This window comes from Cyprinodon variegatus, unplaced genomic scaffold, assembly GCF_000732505.1.
Source record: "Cyprinodon variegatus isolate N-32 unplaced genomic scaffold, C_variegatus-1.0 Scaffold530, whole genome shotgun sequence".
NCBI lineage: Eukaryota > Metazoa > Chordata > Actinopteri > Cyprinodontiformes > Cyprinodontidae > Cyprinodon > Cyprinodon variegatus.
Window position 1 is genome coordinate 40,785 of NW_015150983.1, and position 19,966 is coordinate 60,750.

At 39.1% G+C, this 19,966-nt stretch overlaps 1 protein-coding gene across 1 annotated transcript in view; it reads left to right on the top strand.

Annotated features, from left to right (window-relative positions):
• The window catches only part of LOC107095224 (TBC1 domain family member 22B-like), a 68,112-nt gene that overhangs the window by 16,677 nt on the left and 31,469 nt on the right, over window positions 1–19,966 (top strand). Inside the window, exon 4 of the mRNA XM_015391226.1 lies at window positions 7,930–8,057. Coding sequence (XP_015246712.1) covers window positions 7,930–8,057 — 128 coding nt within the window. The remainder of the gene's footprint in view (window positions 1–7,929; window positions 8,058–19,966) is intronic.

The following is a 19,966-nucleotide window of genomic DNA, read 5'->3' on the forward strand; positions in this document are numbered from 1 at the left end:
CTACTTCATCAGCTGCTGCTTTATGAACATGAAGGTGTTCTCTTTTGATATCTGCCCAATCTATAGACAACATTTCTTTGTGGAAATTATACCTGCAGAAAAAATAGCAGAAAATAGCAGATTTTTTTTGTCTAAACCCCTTATGTATGTGGAACAGACCATCAAAGAAAGTCAATAAACCTGCTGAACTTGCCAGGTATGGGCTGGTATGAAATTCCCCAAATATGATGCAAACGATCAAAGTTAACATTTTGGTTTCAAAGTATGGGATATATATTTTTTATTTCTCAGTCGAGATTTGTTTGATCTTATTCAAAGGAAACAAACATTTATGTTTTTTAATAGTTTTCAATCAACTTTACAGCAGGCAAAATTAATGGATGCCTCTTTATAAATTGTATACCCTTTTTAAAAATCTTTTTAATGACTCTGCAAGCAGTGTGCAGTGAAGGTTGTGGTAAGGGGGCGCTATTGTGGCTTTTCACATATTCTACAAAGTTTTGTTAAGAAGTATGAATATTAGTGTTTTTGAAATAGTTAAAAAGAACCTGCATGGATCCTTGAAAATGGCAGATTCTTACTAGAAAAACGTATTTTTCTTTAATCCATTTTTTGTTGTTGAGAAAAACGCTGCAGCATTCCTTTGACCGAGGCCTTTTCTCTTCTCTTCCCTCGGATTCTTACATTTGGTTGCTTTATAATCTCTCTCTTTTCTCTGTTCCCGTCCGTCAGACTACCCCTCTGTGTAATTATCTACTTCTGCTAATAACTCTAACTCCCATTAGCCTTGCTTGACGCCGGCGAAACACACCGCCTCAAAAGACAACAACTATTTTGTCGGCATGTAACGTCTCTCTGATCTCTTTATCTCTCTTTTATCTCCGTCTCTGTTTGTTGCATGCTAGTGCATAAGTACAAGTTCATCTACATGCAAATTGCCCCAAGGTGAAGCTATCTATGCTAATGAAAGCGTGCATCTGCTGCACACTCACTGATCCGGGATCTAAGTTTAGGTTGCAACCATTGTATTAAAGGAAAGCTTTCTGTATGTTTCTGCATCTGATCAGGTTAATTAACCTTTCTGTATCATTAGAAGATGGTGGTATTGACCACGTAGGTTTTGTACCTGACTTTTAATATGTGTATAAATCTATTTGTAGCTTGAGCAGAAGGTTTTCTTTTAATCCAGGCCCTTGCTTTAAAAGCTCCACGCTGAGGTCCGCTTCAGTGCCTCGCAACCTGACCCAAGGTCAGTTACACAATTTTTCCTTTGCTTCCCACACAGTCCTCCTCTGTCTTCAGGGATCATCCGCTGCTCAGCACGCTAGGTTGTACAAGTTCTCTGATATATTTCAACAGATCTGAAGACGTCTTAACTAAAGCCTTTTCAGTCTGTTATGTAAAGCATTTTGACAGGTTCTTTAACCGGTCCTGCCACATGTTTTGTTTGAAAAAAAGAACAAACTTTTACTAAGTCAGCATTTTTTAGAATCCATCCTGAAAGCAATAATTTTTTTTTTAGATAACTGTTTTTTATAAACCCAAAACACAGTGAAATGCTTCCAAATAAATCTTTGCCACAGTTGAAATACATATATTTGCCTGAAAGTTGCAGGTTTATTTTATTCTGCACTCTAAAAGCTTTAATTATAAACTGTCAGGCTTTATAATTAATCAGACCCAGATAGGGAGAACATCTAGGAGAAAAATACTGAAAGGTGGCGAATTCTAAGCTTGTTTTTATATATACCATCAAGAAAGAACTAAATGTGGTCAAGTCTGTTTCATGTTAACTCATATGCTATGGCAAGACTCCACACAACACGATAAAAGGTAGTTTTATGCAGCAGGAAGATCGGTCTCTGACATAAAGCAGATATGCTGTTTCAGAAAAGTGGAAAGAAATTAGCCACTCTCATAGCTGAAGTGCACCTCTGATGCCTCTCTTGTCTTTCTAAGTAGGAGAACTTGCACAACCATTAGCTGACAGAAGACTTTTTTCTCCCCACTGCATGTGCAGATTGTTATCCACCCTGCAAAACCAATAGAGAGCTGTATGATTGGCCCCAAAAATACCGGCAAGTCAGAGTAAAAAAAGAAACAGGAACCACCCCTATAGAACCCTGATCTTAACACCTCTGTTCTTTTGTTGTTTTTTTTGGTGGAATAACATGAATATGTGAACCTAACTGAGCTAAAGCTCCTTTAAATGTGAGGGATAGTCGCAACAAATATTGATGGAATTTAGATTCTCTTTTTTTCTGTTATTGCATTTTGTTTAATTAATGAAAATATATTATTGGCACTTCAGTTGCTGAAAGCATTCTCAGTTTCTGACATCGTTTTATACCTGCCTAAAACTTTAACACGATACTCTACACCTTAACAATAGCACACGGCTTACAGTGCTATTCTATTAATGCTATCCTGCAGACTATACCATTCACTTTTCTTAAAAGCAACAGACATTTTGTCTCTATCATAGTTTTAGCAGAGAACCATGAATATTCAGTTTTAACAGAGGATAAAGTTTCTGAGGATATTGCTAACTTATGTTTTCAAGTTCAGTTTGGCTGTACTGCTGGGCTAATGCTAACTTGTTAATGCTAGTTTTAATATAATTTATTTTAAATTTAATACATCTCTGTTTCATTCAGTAAAAATATGTGAAAACTTAAAAAAGCTGATTTCCTGCTTCTGGAACATTAATATCTTAAATATTGAATGACTGGTGTTTCAGCTGCCTTCTATTCAGCCTCACTGGGACGATACTGGAACAAAACCAGTAGGAATACTGACATGTAGAAAGTGACTGGGGGCTGCAGCAGCCCTGCTTTTCTATATCCTAGGATGTATTTGGGAAAGATTAGTACTTGAAGGATGTCTAAAGAAAAAAAAAACAGTTGTTTTAGTTTGACTAATTTCCTATAATGGATCTTTTAAAGAATAGAGAAAAAAAATGCATTGCTAACTGAATACCAGTCAGAACCGATAATATGTGAGCACATTGGTTTAATCGCACGCTTTTATGCTGATTATTTAAAAAAAAAAGCGTCAACTGAAAACACAAACTAATAGCCAAGGCTTGGACTTTTTTATTTATTTAAACCAATGAATGTCTAATCATTAGATGTGCTAGCTGCCGATGATACTCTCTGCATTTAACCCATCCTCTTTGGGGAGCAGTGAGCTGCCACTGTGCAGCGCCCGGGGAGCAATTGAGGGTTAATGGTTACTCAGAGCCAGAGTGACAGTCTGTGGGAGGGGGTTTTGAACTCACAACCTCAGGATTCCAAGCCCTATGCCCTAACCAAGTGGTAAGTCATCCATCCTTCAAACAGGAGGCCTGGGTTTGTATCCCAGCTGGCGGGAATGAGCTGCTAGTGTGGGTCTTTAAGCAAGACCCTTTACACTAGTACCTGCTTTGGGGGGTGGCAGCCTAGCGGTTAAGGCGTTGCACTTGAAATCCAGAGGTTCTGAGTTCCACTCCCACAGACTGCCACTATGGGTCCCTGACCAAGACCCTTAACCCCACACTGCTCCCCGGCCGCTGCACAATGGCAGCCCACTACTCCCCAAGGGGGATGGGTTAAATGCAGAGACCTAATTTTGTGGCTCTGTACTAGTAACGGTATAATGACAATAAAACAAAAAAGAAAAATGATTACATGTTAGCCCTACAGTTGTTTCCTAATCAGATGAGTGTTTTGTTAGGGATTACAGTTTACCAGTTAACATTTTCATAATTTTTTTGCCAAACATTTATGAGTTTTTATGTAATTTTTTTTTACAATTGAGATTCTTTTCTTTGCAAACTTAAGTTTTGTGGAAATGGTGATTCATATGGTTACCAGCTGTTAGGAATTACATTTAAAAAACCGTAACACAGAGAAAAGTTGTTTTGTATTTTTTCAATAAGGCTGAAAAATTGTTCCACAGTTGAAGGTTTGGAAGAGAATAAAGGAGGAAATATGTCAAAAGACCTCGAGGGCTGGATGACGAACGGAAGATGAAATTTGAAAGGGGGGAATAAAATATCTACCTGTAATTACATGTTCGACAGAGAAGAGTGTCAGCTGGGCAGAATGGGCCTCATCAGCAGAAACCAGAGTGCCTCACTCTATAATCTTTGACCTCCTGCTGTCCAACCATCCACAGGAGAAGCAGGGCCATCACTATGGCCTCTTCTTAAAACTTGAACCAACACCAGGCTGGAGGACAAGACTCATCAGTCAATCAGTGTCTATGAGTCTTGTCATCCTCAAACTTCCCCAGTCCCTGATAACAACCCCACTCAGCACGCTCAGCACTGTGCCGGCCCGACAGCAGCCCATGAGTAATAAGGTTCAACTTCCTAACTTCTCCCCTTCAACTTTTCCTCCTTATTTAATAACGTTCAATATTTCTCCCTCTTTTCTGCCATATAACAAATAACCCTCCGCTACATCACCACCGCCATCACACCCCTTCCTCCTTTGTGTTTGCCGAAGTCGCTAATATTAGGAAGAGCAAGTTCATTAGTGTAATTTAACATTGTCTAAAGTAGTTCCGCTCCCTTCCCCTCTGCTTGGCAGCTAGCTCAGATCTGTCACCGTGATGCATGCGCCGTTAATGAGCTTTCCTTGTTTATGCTTTTGCAGCAGCATGTGATAATTAAACTGCAGAGAGGAGTGTGAAATAATAGCTTTGTGTTTACCCTGCGCCCCACTAATGCGCCGGAGAGTGTGTGTTGAGCTCTAGAGCCGGTAGGTGCCGTTCAGGTGTGTGTTTGCTGGTAATAATGCATGTGGCCCTGGTTAGAAATATCTGCATAATGTTTTACCAATAAATGCTTTATTAAAGTGTGTGTGTGTGTGTGTCGTCAGTCAGCTCTGATTAAGAGCAGCGAGTGTGAGAGAAGAGGATGTGATAGTTCCTCCCTAACTGGCTTTTCTTATAGATTCCCTGACAGCTCCATAATTACAGCTCTATTATGAGTTGTGTGTGTGCGCGTGTGTGTGAGGGAGAATGAGTGTCATGGGCTTGATGACTATGAAATGAGGAGTTGAGAATACTGAGTGGTATTTTTAATCTTTTGTTATGTAAAGCCGCCTAAAACAAACATTTATCAAGAACAGAGGAAGGAACAAAGGCAGCCGTTCTCGGCGTCGTACACAGGCGGCTTTCGGGCTGACATATCTGCCTCTCATCCATTCTTCTCCGCCAGTGTTCTGCCAGCACGCCGTGACACCGACACTGAAGTCTGAACCCCTCACCGAGGTCATATTGACGCTGTGTGATGCAACTTGTGGTCTTTTCTGTGTTCCCTGCCTTTGGTGGCAGGGATTCTTCCAGAGCAGATACATTCCTGGACTTTTGATAAAGATGAAGTATAGATCTACAGCTTATTGGTTTATGTTTGCATCTCAGTTGGGCTTTACAGAGACATTTTTCTCTTTCTAAATATCCCAGTAAATTCAGAATGTATTCAAACTACCAATCAATTGTATTTTAATTTGGATTAGGATGTGTATAACTGGATCTAACTCTTCTATAGATTTTTTTAGTAGTTTCAGCTCCATTTAAATAACATTAGTTTGGAATGACTAAAGTTTTGTGTTTCCTTTATCACTCCTTAGGGTTTTGACACAACTTAGCCGATTACTTCAATGCAATTTTTTCAGGGTTTTTACATAATGGACTAACACAAAGTGGTTCAGAATTAGTTGATTCAAGAAAAATGATTATTGTAACACCTTTATTTTAAAATCTGATAACCCTAAAGCTAATATTTGACTCCAGGACCCACCACTTTATTTGCCATAACTCTAATCTTCTGTGAGTATCACAGGTCAGGTTTTAAGTTGAAGTTTAAAGCAGGTTTACGTTGAGCAGTTTTCCAAAGTTTAAAGCTACGCTGCAAAACTTTTGGGGGCTGCACTACTCAAAAACTCCACCATGAAGCTCAGGAGTGTTGAATCCATCACTCATGTGCCCCATAGTTCATTTCTACACCATCTGAGCTTCCCTTAAACACAAGAGCTAACTAAACTGAATGTTGTTTTTGGCTAACAAACGACATTTGACACTGATCAGACATGTTTCTGGTTCTCTGAGGGGGTGAATACTGGCTTGTCTTTACAAGTCACTCCATGACTTCATCATCTTCTGGTCTGCCATCAAATTTCAAAAAACAGAGGGGGACTATCCAATGTAGTGACAGAGTGCTTTTATCAGTTGCTTTCAGGGGTGCCAACACTCGGATTATGCTGCAGCTGCTTTGCAGTTGCAGAGCAAGTGTGCTGCAAAAAAGTCATAGTTCAGGCTTTTTCCAGAAGCTACTGGGAAAAACCCGTTATCAGAGCCCGTAAATATTCCTTTCATTGTCTGACACTTCCTCTGTTTCTCTTTAACCTAATTTGATTTTATTTTCAAATTCACCTGGACATTTTTTTTGTCTGGCACCTGTTTTTTTTTTTTTTGTTTTTTTTAGAACAGCGTAGCCAGCTTTCTAACTTGAAAAACAAAGTCCAAAGTTTTTTTTTTTTTTTTGTGAAATTTAGAATCCACCTAAGAATTCCTATTCCGTCTGAGAATATTTTATTTCTATCAAATGCACATGATTCTGAAAGGTTCTGTTGAGCTTCCTATAATGCAAAAATACCTCGACAGGCTTAAACTTTGCAATATTTGGAAAGACATTGTTGATCCGCATACCCTCTATAACAAAATCCACACTGCACCGTGGGATATGTGAGTGTAAGCATTGATTTGAATGATTTAGGTTCCTTGTATGCCTGCACCACAGCTGCACTGGGTTTAATTTGAGTTGGTGTAAAAATGGAAGTTACAGATCTCGTCTTGCTAGTGGCTAAAAGTTACACCATTGCTTTAAACTTATATAATCCAAAATTAGAAAGTTGGAGTAATCTTCCTAACCTCCTGACATAATTGATGGTGGCAGCATCATCCTGTGGGATTGGGGAAAGAGAAGCAGAAGCAGAGTTAAAATGGATGTACTGTAGGTGAATACAGGTCAATAAACTGGTAAATGTTTATGAAAACCAAAAGATCCAGGATTTAAGAGCCAATCCTCGACGATTGGGTTATGCATGCCGCTAGTTTAGAACGGCCCAATCAAAATCCAGAACGAAATCCACTTTAGATTTTAATCATCAACAATCCATTTCTTTTTTCTTTTTTTTTTACCAGTTTGTGTTCTCTCTGATTTGGCTTTTATTTGGACATTCACAAGGTATAAATACCTTTGCATTCCATTTAAATTAAAATGGAATAAAGTTATTTTCAGTGAATTCTATTGCTGTGGAGAATCAGCCACTATTGTTACACAGAGCTGAGAGCTAAATGTAAGAAAGGTGGGAGGCCTCATAAATATTCACTCGGGAGTTTTTCCCTTTTTTTTTTTTTGTTCACTGACGGGGTCCTGATCTTTGGTTTCCGACACTCTTGACTCTCTATGACGGGTCAGAAGTCGGCACAACACAATTTTTATCAGCTTCTGCCGAGGGCGGCGATGTCAAAGAAGTAATTAACATGCTCTCTATACGTTACATGTAAGCCGTCATTCAGCCTTCACCTCTGGATGCCATTGACCTAATTTATATGCACTTCAGTCTCCATCGGAGCGACATGCAATTTCTCTGGAGTGTTGGTTAACAATACAATTCCACTTCCATTTCTCATCCCGCTCTGCTATGAGGCCGTTCCCAGACAATTTGGATAGCTCTGTAATTACATTTCAATTATGAGGAAACAGTTACTCTGATGACAGCAGTTTTGTAATAGAGAAGGGGGCTCTGAAAGGCCATCTACACTAGTGTCACTTTGAGGTTTCTTCCCCCTTAAAAATCCATTTGTATCCTTTGTGTATCACTTTTTTTTTTCTTTTATATAAAATTTTGATCATGTTTGTGTTGTAATTTCTTCCAGAGTCTGTGCACCGCCACATGCAGCAGTACGAGGTGGAGTACCTGCAGTTCGCCTTCCGCTGGATGAACAACCTCCTGATGAGGGAGCTGCCTCTACGGTGCACCATCAGACTGTGGGACACATATCAGGTGGGAACACATGCACAATCACTCCAGCACGCAGCAGGTTCACTCTTACCGTACTTAGGCTCCCTTTCTGGCTCTGGTTGATATTTTCAAGTTGGTAAACATCCCCTGACGACCACATTGGGTGATGCCGTTTTTTTTTTTTTAACAAAACGAATATATGATGCAACATGTCTTTAATTAGAGGGGAGGAAAAACTTTTCCTTTTTGATAGAGGTTAACTTTTTTCCATCATTTTCTTTAGTTGTCTTAAAGTAAAAATATTTAGCTTGCATCCAATCCTGATTTCTAATCATGTGAAAAATGCTTACAACCCTTTACTCTTCTGGTTTCTTTCCTCTTCACATTGCCTCAGCAAGTCATCTGCTTCCATCTCAGTATGTCCTAGCGCTGTCTCTATATCCTCGTTCAGTACCTCCACAGACCCCCTCTGTGGGCTCTTTACCTCCTCCCTGGGAGGTTCATATTCACCATCCTCTGTGCCATACATCTACTATCCCTCCTCTGCACACCAAACACATCTGTCATGCCTCTCAAAGCTAAACATTTCTGATGCTTTCTGCTTTGGTCTCTGTCAATACAGCAATGTTAACATCATCTAATTGAAAATTGTTTCTTAAGGTAAATTGTTTCTTAAGGTAAAGTTGACATCAATTAGAAAAGGGAAATAAAAAAATTGTTGATTGGAGATGCTTTTAAAAACAGAACAAACGGCGGTTTATAAAAAGATTTCATAAAACATGAACATAGATTTAAACTATATCTTATACAGGAGAATCCAGTCTTAATTTGACAAATCAATTAATTGTAGATTAAGACATAGGGCTGATCTAAAATAATGCTAATACAAGATTAATATTCTGCAAAATCTGAAACAAACATTAGCTGCGTTTTGAATTAGATGGATGATATAACATACATCACTCTAGGTCCAGCTTGTTGGATAGGTGAGCAGTATGACATTTCTTCTCCTTCACTAGCTTCACATAATGGAAACATTAGATATAATCTAGGAAAAAATAAATAAATGCAAGCCTATTTACTGTGTAGAAGGGTTGGACTTTTATTTTTTTATTTCATAGGAGTAAAGATGTCTTTTGCTAGAGGGATGATTTAGTCATTTCAACTGAACCAAACCAGCAAAACCTCAGATTTAATAACCTAACCTTACTAAGACGGATACGGAAAGCCATTAAAAAAAAACTCTATATGTGCAAAAGAGATCCACAAAGAGAGAAGAACAGGTTAAGAGTCCAGATTTGTTTTTAATACTATTAATAAATAGTATTAAAAACAAATCTGGACTCTTTAACCTGTTCGGCCTTTGGCATTTACCTTATCCAGAGCTTAATAGGTGGCGCCTGCAGGAAGCCCATATAGTTAACCTGGCTTGGCATTGTCAATACGGCCAAATGTCTGCTATCGATTTTATGTATGTGTGTGTGTTTGCTGGAATGTGTTTTGGGCTTGAACTGAGTACATATAATAGATTTTCCAGTTAATAAGAGAGCGAGACATGTGACCATGTCAGAGTGATTTATAAGGTGGGATGCATGGATAGAAGAGGAATGAAGAGCCGTTTTTGGGGGTTTGAAGTGGATCTTTCCCTCGGCGATACTTCCAGCTGCACAGAGCGTTCACTTGAACATATGCTCGGATCTTTTCCGCTGTCATCTCTGTAGCTCTCACTACCGCTCTTCTGTCACATGCTTACATTTTGCTCCAGCTTGCCATTAAAATACAGATGTTCCTTGTCATACACGCCATTTAGCTTGCATCTAACACTTGTAACATCTTCCCAACTGCAAAGCTATAGTGTCAGATTTGAAGCTTACTAAGGCTTCCTCCTATTCATTTAGACAAATATCAACTTTGATCAAACCAACAGCACTATGTAGCTATTTTACTGCCATTAAAGTTGTTGTTTTTTTAGATCTAGATGGAAAGGCAAAGGAGTAAGGACCAAGAGCAAAGTGTTATACATTGAAATATGATGGCGCTATAAAACGTGGATGAATTAATCACGAATATGCTGTGGTTTACAGCTGAAGCGCTTAGTTGACTCCCTTCAAACCATATCTTGAATTAATGAAAAGCAAATGAATCATGCCTAACTGTTTCTGAACTTCAGCTGAACTGTGGGCAACATGACATAGATGGTACCTGACGCCTAAAAGCAATAATTTTGCCCAACCTAACATAAAAACACCTTTAGCTAGGTGTTTTTTTGTTTGTTTTTTTCCCCAGAACCTCCACTAGCAAGACTCTAAAAATAAACTCTGGCCAATCTTGATGAAGAAACAGAAGGCCTTTAAGAAGCTGCACTCACTTAATCTGCTCTAACCTTTCTATGTTATATCAGCAACTACCTGTAGCACCATATAATGCTAGATAGGCAACCAAAAAAGACTTAAATAAAAGGGATCTGGGTACATTTTGGCATGCCTTTTCTTAGGAAAAACAAAAAAGCTAAGCAAAAGGAGCTAAAAAAAACTGCAAGATTTAAGCCTGTTAAAGTATTTTTGCAGCATAGGAAACTAAATAGAACCTTTTAGAATGCATTTGATAGAAATTAAATATTCTTAGATGGATTAGGAATCTTTTATTGACAAAGTCTTTATGACCCAAAATCAGAGCCGTCAGGAACAGTTTTAAGGTTGTCACTGCACTCATGTGTTTTTGAATTTCCTCAACCTACTTCATAAGATTTACAGAAATGACTCTGTAAAATACAAAGGGAAAGGATTAGCTTTTATAATTGCTTTCATTCTTCAGTGGTTTGAGTAAAAGTCAGAAACTGCTCTCTTACCTGCAGATCTGCGGTGGACTCTGGTTCACCTCAAGTATAAAGTAAGAACCCAGGAATGAATTATTAAACAGTGTCGTTACTTTTGTCGTGACTTGACAACAACACACACTCACTTTGTACTTGTAATCCATAATGCTAAATATTTGATGTCTTACAATGTAGCTTGGACTGTAGCTTTCACAAACCCTTGCGCTTGTTCTCAAAGATATGTTTTGGCAGGCTTGGTCCCAGGCTCTCACCTCCGCTCTGAAGCTTGTGAGGAAATTTGACCTATTCTCTTCTTCCAAAAGAATAGGCTTTTTATCTTGCCAGTGTAGCTCAGACCTTACTCTGCTTGCCATTCATATTTTATTCTTTCAATACACCTGTTTAAATTTCTGAGCATATTTTCATGAGGCTGTCGAAATTAAAATTATGCTTTGACTTGTTTTTATTTTTTCTATGATGTTGTTGATACTAGGGCTAAAATATGTAAAAAGCCCTAAAGTAATTTTTCATTACAGAAGCATATTTTCAAATTTAAAAAAGGAATAGAGAAACTGTTAATTTTAACTAAATCAGCAACAGGAAAGATAATTTCTACCTACAATTAGTCCCTTCCTGCAGGCATGGTTTACGTGTAAATAAAATATCCTGTACCACTCTACATGAGTTATTGCACAGTAGTATATTTTTCTTTGTAGTCATGTGTTTCTATTGACACAAATGGTTTAAAGAAACTTATATCCCACGTGTATTTTAACATACCATGAAATATGATTGTTTTCTGAAGACATTGGATTTGCTCCAGTTTCCTCTTTGTTATTGATTCTCTTTTGATCTTAATGACTTCAATAAAATAGCCTCAGGTTTTTTCCGAATACTTTTCTTGTGTTGAAAATGTTCCAATGACAGAAGAACCAATTCAACACATCTCTCCTTGAACCCTCAACGTAGGCCTGCTTTTACACATCCCACTAGTCCATTGTAACTCCCATTACAAACACCTTGTTATTGACGGCTCACACTCCGATCAGTACTTTCAAACTTACAGGCTCCAACCTCCGGACTCGTAAGATCAGTTTTTTTCCCCCATAAGGCTAAATGGCTGTGTATACTCCCCCAGCAGTGTGTGGACCTGGTTTCTGAGCATAAACCAGGCTTTACATGCTTAGATTCAGTAACCCAACAAAGACTGTGGGTAAAAACAAAACTGCACTTATTGCAATAATAACAATATTACAGTTTCACTGGAGTGATTGGAATTTGCATAATGGATACAACCCTGTGACATCACGATCAAATCGCTATTTAGGTCGATTTTTTTATTTGTCACCCAGCCTGAAATGGCACTTAGTTAATTTCTCCTGCTATTTATGCCCCAAACCACCCTGGTTTATAGATATTGAATCCCAGCTCAAGGTTGTTACTGGATTTGGGCCTGTTTAAGGCAAAAATATTCATCAAAAGAAACAAAACTTTCCAGTAAATTTGACCCTCCAAGATTCTTCCAGAAAAAACTGGAAGAAACCGTTTCTTCCTGCTGGAAAAATCCTGGAGAAAAAAAACGCCATCCAGAAGAAACTCCCAACCCTGCCAATAATGATCCATTTTCATATTCCTTTCAAAAGAGGCTGGATGTTGTTTGGAAGAGCTGATGATGCGTTGTTCCTCAAGTATGTTTCAAGAGATGCAAAACCTCAGCAAGACAGATGTTAGATCAAGTTGTCTTGTGGTTATTAGAGATACTAAGCTACTGTTTGCTGCTGTTGTCCAGTTATATACTCTGCAGATATATTTTCTTTCTTTACAATCTTTCTCACTTTGCAAGTTGGTAAAATAAAAACGGATATCTGAGCAGTTTAGAAGTAAGCATGTATGCCATAGGAGTGATTGGACCTTACTCTAATGATTCGGATGGATGAGGAAATATTTTTGGCAATTTAGTGCATGGATTTGCAATGAAAACAGATAGTTTTACTTATCAAATAAAGGATGAAATAAAGTTTAATCTATATTAAATTGCTTTTTTTTCTCCACACGATTATGCTATAAAACTATTGTTTTTTGAGACCATTTGTTCGTGTTTACACAATGAACAGAGTACAAAGAGTTCTGTGTTTTGAATAAAAAAAAAGACCTTGTCCTTTCCTGCTGAACTGTTTGTATCTTTCAGGGGAGATTTTAACCTGAGCACTATAATGTCTCCTCTGTGGTTTTCTCTCTGTAGTGCAGCCATCTGTTCAGGAGTGGGATCCAACACAGGACAGCTTTTCCTCTCCATCAGTCATCTCTTACTTTCTGCCTACAGATACATCTTCGCATTCATCTCCTTTCAGTTTTTATTTCATTTCTCTCTGCTTCTCCCTCATTCTGTTTTCCTTTCTTACATGCAACCTTTCCAACTATTCTCTCTATTGATTTTTAAAGAGAGGGACAAGCAGAGAGGAAGACGCATGGAGGGGTGATTCAGAGCGAAACAAACACGGCGACCACTTTTCCCTTAGCAGAAACACAGACAGAGAGACAGACAGACTGGGACTAAATTATCCCTGTTGCGTGGAGCATGAAATTAGCAAGTAGCTCAGTGTGACAGCATTAGCATGGCTGTTAAAGGGATACCGTGACATTTTCAGGTTCTGAAGCATGGTTTTCTTTAATGCAGACAGTGAAATTTACCAAGCAGGAAACTGTAGCATTGTTAGTGACCATGTTTGAATTCAGGTGGTTAAAAGTGATTAAATGCATGGATTGCTGGTGGAATAATGGAGTAATTTACTGCAACATAGGGCTGGAAAATTATTTTGGAAAATTCTTAGAATGAATCACACCATACGTTTTATATAGCTGAGCTAGTTTGTGTAGCTCCCAATTACTTAATTTTGTAGATAGCCAAGTTTAATTACACAAAACTTTACTTTTCTTGCTCTTTGACAAATAATCGTATGGAATCAGCTGTGCTTTGCCTGCAAGTCATATTTGATGATGTACACAGGATTCATTGAAGACATGTTGACGTCTGACAGTATAATGAATGTATTTCTAGCAGTTTTAGGGGAATACAAGACCAGTGAGGACAACCCCAAAAAGCCTCATCAGTTCTGCTCCCCAGTCTGATTTCTTTAAAATTATTCTACCTTTCTCCTCTAAACAGAATGAATTACTCTACATATGGGTGTTTGGTGTTGGCTAAAGGGAAATCTGTTATTACAAGACTTATACAGGACATATTAAACCTCACAAAGGTATTATTTTGTAGGCATAAAGGGGTCATCGGATGATTATCTAGGGCATTTGGTGCTGGCCCTTAAGGTCTCTGAATAGGGTGTGTAACATTGGTTGGATTGAAAATGTTCTATGCGCCCTAATGCAAGCCTGGTGAAAAGCCCCAGAATGAAACAACAGGTTTTCTTTCTTTTATGGTATTATCGTGAATATTTAGATTAGCTGTGCGCAGATTGGATGGTTTACAATGAGCGAAGCTGCTGAACAAAGACGGATCATAGCAACAAGCACTCACTCACTGAAACATCAAATTGTTGATATGGTAGGGTGACCAAACGTCCCCTTTTTCCTTGAAATGTCCTACTTTTCATACCTAAAGGTACCTAAACATACCTAAAATGCCCAGGGGGAATTTCAAAATCGTCGGGGATCGATAAACATCGATAAGCATGTCCCTGAAAATTAGTTCTTGGAACTTGGGATGTCTGATAGCCACTGTATCAGAAATTGATATAATTAAATCATAAATCATCAAGGATGTCTTGGAATTAGTGAGTGTACTAAATCCGCTTTCTCAAGTGTAGAATTTTCCTTAGTTGTTAAAAAATTTGCTTGCCGTTTCAACAGCTGCAAGGAGTCAGCAAATAAAACTTTGTTTGGTTGAGCACAGACTATGACGGGGTGTTTGTCCACAAAAAGCACAGCAAGTTTTCCACCATCCTCCTCTTGTGACCAGTAGCTACACTTTTTTACGTACCGTATTGTCCGGACTATAAATCGCTACTTTTTCCCCCACTTGGAACTATGCGGTTTTAAACGAAGGTTCTGCTTTTCTATAGATTTTTCCTAACCGCCAGAGGGTGGAAGACAAAGACGCAAATCAAAGAAGAAGGGGCTCATTTTAATTTAGCTCGAGCAGATGCTAGCAGCAGGCAGATATTGGACAGATGTCCTGAATTCACACATTTTGTCATTTATTTGCCATGTTGAAGCTGTTGAACCAATGAAGAGAGACTGTGTGTAACTCCTGCAGAGCTGAAATAAGGAGCTGATGAAGCCCCATCTTCATTAAAAGCTCTTACTGCCTTGAAAAATATGCCAAGTCTTGGCCTCGAAATACTGTGGCTGCTTTAGGAATAAAACCAATAATTGCAAAATGGTCAATAAACAATATACCCCTAAAGGGCTCCTTAAAATCCCAAATACAGATGTTTGTACAGCATATTGACTGCAGAGACTGAAAGAAATGAATGTCAGATCTGAATGCAGTTGTGACAAGGTGACACACTGTTGAAAGGTAATGGATTGTGGTACTATATAGCCTGCCTTTTGTTGCTGTTTTGTGACTATAACTTGTATGCAGCTCACATCTCTTCAGTACAAACCAGAGTCTGAAGTTTTGTAAGTGACCCCCTCTTGAATGTGAGTGTAACACACCACTTCAGTGAGGAGGACAGTGTGAGACGTCCCAGTGGGAGGTGGACCTCCTACCTTTTTTCTCCCTTCTTGTCTCCAGTCTGAAGTAATGGCTGGTCACATTGTTAGTGCCAGCAGTGTGAGTCGCCTCTGTAGACCAGACCCTTGGTCTCACACGCACACTGTGTCTGATTTCCTCCACAGCACACACTCGCACATCATATTCTGTTTGCTCCTTCACACTGACATGACTGTAAACAGTTTGTTCATCCTTTCTCTCCTTGACACAGACTCGGTCTGAAATGAACATTGGAATTTCTCCCTGAAATTGCATTAAAATGTTTCTAGTTTTATTTATTAGTCCTATTTCCCTTCTCAACCAGAAGCTCCCAGTTGCACAGGTTTCATTTATACAGGGGGAGATCGGTTTAAGAGAAAGTGCAAACATCTGTAATGGACTAAATCTGTGGCAGTGGGGGAATTGTAGTTGGCTAATATTTGCCTGTTTTCCTCTTCTCATTAATTTCTGTTCGCAGCCGTGTAAAATATGGCCTAAAGCAAGAAGCCACACCAGAGGATGATACCGTGCTCAGAAGCAGAACGGTCCAAAATTAATATGCAATCTGTTGAAAACAATTCATTTAGAAACACCGCATTTCTTCTGTTATTTTCTCTTAAATCATTATTTTTCCCACAGATACTACATTGTCATTTATAATTCAAAACACCCCTTGCTGTGCACTAGATTTAAGCCTCCTACAACAGGGTGTACAACTGCATTCTGTAAAAGTATTCTCCTCCCTTAGATATTTCTGCCAGTTTAACTTTTTTGTCCGACTTAATTAGCTTAGACTAATGACATGTTTCTATTCACTGTTAAGTCTTGCAATTTAAAAAAGATGATGGGAATTGGAAAATTCAAAACCAGCTTAAACTTACCAAATTTCGGCTAAATGTTTTAATGCTAACTGGAGGTGTTTTTATAACTTTTTCGAGAGAAAAAAAGGTTAAATGTGCTAAAGATTTGATTGAAATGCGGCTGTTTCTGCATCTTGATGGCGTTTACCACCGCTAACACTAGCTAACGTAATAAAGTAACAAAATTTTGCCTGATTGCAACACATGAATTATGATTGCTAATTGTACTTCCTTTACGGATTAAAATGCATCTAAATCAAAAATTTTTTGGGGGACATTTTAAAACAAAATGTGCATGGTCTTTGGCTGGAAACACAGCTTAATATAACCCTTGTAAATCCTTGTTAAGTTTTTAAACTATTTTGCAATCAGAGCTTTAAAATCACCATATCAACATGGCACTATGTGAAATAATAATTGTGCCCCTTGTCAAATTAGTGCTCTTTTATCACTTGTTGCTCCAAGACTGGATTACTGCCAGATATGTATGATCAACAAATCTGTACAACATTATAAAGCAAATTACAAGATAAAATAGGATCACATTATGCTAAAATCTAAAATATTTCAAGAAGAGAAACCTGTTTAATAAAGATGATAAAGTAGTATCTAACTTGAGGTTTTGCTTTAATCAACTCATTAGTTAAATCTAAAGTCAACATGGGTCATGCAGGTAAATCATCCCAAAGCATAACAGGAAGTCCAGCTGTAATTGGCTTGTTGCACCAGGCAACTTAAATGAACTTCTAAATTCCTATGTGTGATTTTCACTTCCAGTGCCGTTCCGAGCCGACTGAACGCAATTACCCCATTTACACTACCCTTGAAAAACCGATCCGTGCCGAGACCAGTCCAGGCTCGGATCAGTTAACCAGGCCGAGCTCGGTTCTGACGACTGTTTACACATCGCGCTATCTTGGTTCCTCGCCTCCTAGTGACAATCTGCGGTATTACTGCCAGTATTGAAGAAGGAAATCAAGCAGTAGATGCTGGTAATGCACCAAAAGTTTTTTGCCAACCGTCATAAAACACAAGAAGTGGAAGACGAAGGAGGGAATCAAGCAAATCAAAATGGCGGCGCCCGTCACATTCAGAAAGTTATGCTTGATTATTATTGCTGTACTTTGGTGTTTGCGGAGGGTCAGGCGAAGACGGCAACCTTTCGTGGTAAAGTAAATTTATAGTTATAGTTGTTCTTCTTCTGTTTTGTGTTGGTTGGCAAGCAACTTACGGAGAGGCATTACCGCCAACTACTGGAATGAAGTGTGAATCGGGATGTGCAGCCAGACGGAGATGATGCGTTCTGCTCATGCGCTCTTCTTATCAGAGAACTGAGCCAGGGAAAAACCGAGCCGAGCCCACCTCTGGAACTGGTCTGCAGTTAGCTCGGTTCGGTTGTGTCTAGCTCGGTTCAGTTCAGTTTGCTTTCCATTTACACACGATAAGTTATCTCAGTTACTGAGCTCGGACCGGTCTCTGCACGGTTTTTCAGAGGGAAGTGTAAATGGGGTAAATGCCGTAGTTTTACACGCACTGTCTTCAGAACCTGTGAAGTGTCTATTAACAGCGTTCTTCTCTTGATTCCGGCTTTATCATCAGCTCCCAGTTGCAGGAAGGGCGTCAAATAGTATGTGTCAGTGTACACAAAATTAAGACTTGGTGGAACTCTGTATTTATGCTGCAAAGATAGCTACAACAGCAATCTATAAGGAAAAGTTGTGCAGGATTGTAAACTTTGATTTAAATGAATTGCACACCCGCGAAGAACCTAGCATTGCTTTGGTTGAAACTCTGACTTAACTTTGAATACTACATGCACGTTATTATCGCTAAATACTGAATATAAAACACAAACTTACCTGGTATAGTGGCAAATCTGGTCATCCCAGCTGGCAAAGTTCTCCAGACATTAAAACGCCTCCTGAGCTGCGGCCACTCAATTTTACTCTGAGTCAAATCAAGTTGTCTCTGCAGCGACTCATTTTCTTTTCATAACTCCTTGGACATCACACCAGTTGCCGCTGAAACACAATAGTCATGGTCGGGAGCCACCATCTCCATTTGCGATTCATGAGTCCTGACGCGCTACATTATCAGCAGGGAAGCACTGGAAGCTAACACATGAATTTTACCGTGAAGTACAAGTATATTTTGGTACATTTTAGTGATGATCCTCAAAACCCATTGATAGGGCAATCTCTTTTTTTGGACACCTAATCAGCTCATTTTCTTGCTGCTTGCTAGCTTTGTCTGACAACATTCCAGGTTGATTGGCGGGACCGGGAAGTAACAGGAAGTCCCATGCATCACATCCTGTGACTGGAATTGGTGGCCGACATATTGTGTTTTTACAGTGGCCTAGTCAAAGGCACGACTTGCCAGTTGTTGCAAATATTCAACAGTAATTATTGCCAAGTGTCATAAAAACCAGTTTATATGGTAAAGTTTTAGTGATCAAGAAAGTTTATGATAATAACGTTATAATTTCAACCTTTTTGGTCTTCACTGATGTTATCTTTATCTGTTATTGACATTTTATGAGCTAAAAGATGAGTGACAAAAAATCAAAAACTGTAGGAAACTAATTATTTTGTCACGGCACTGAGAGAATGTAAGGAATTTAAGCTTATAGTGTAGGGGGGGGAAAAAAACATCTTTGAAGCTACCGGCCAACAGCTAATCATATGATCTCTGTTTGATTGTTACAGCACTATATTGCTGCTCGTTTATCATCTTCCTCCTCCCCGCAGTGAGATCGCCTTCTCACCTTGTCTTCAGTCGATTCGTCAGAGCAAAGCGCCGTTGCCACATGAGGCCAGTTTGTTTCGGAAGGATCAAACCAGTCAGACAGCCGACGCAGCAGTTTAAGGATGCTGTGACATTGCAGCGCTCCTCCTCTTTGCTGCTCTGGTCACACTTCTCCTAACCCCCAGCCCCCCGTGCTCAACCACATACTCCTACATTATTCTTATCAACTCCTCTCACTGTTCTCCCATTCGGCTTCACCACAAACTCCCACGCGTCTTTAATCAGCCGTGCTTGTCAGCCGGTTTCCTGCGTCTCAGCCAATATGTCCGTCCTGACATGAGCAGGAATGAGAACCGGTGCATGTTTGACAGAGTCACCTTGTTTCACGTGACAAACTTTATTTTGGAAATCATAATGATGAAAAGTTTCAAGCCAGAGCAGGTGAACCAGTGCATGGCGAAGGGGGGTCAGATACAGCTGAAGTAGAATTCTGATGTTTTCAGGTTTCCTAAATCCTGATTATAAGAAGTGTAAAAATTCAACTATTAAAGGTATAAGGATGGGAAGTAGTTTTAGAAGATTGATATTCCCAACAGCTCATTAGGTGTGTTTTGCTCAAGAGCTCCTGATTTTATTTCAAGATCTACTATTTATAAGAACCCTTTTTTGAGTTAAAGGAATAGTACACCCAAAACATGATTAGCCTTCATTTTCTACTCACCCCCATGCTGTACAACACTCTGGAGTACTTTTTTGATATCTCAAATGCATCTGGAGATCTGGGAGGCTTCTTGCTGTCTGCTGACATTCAAATAAT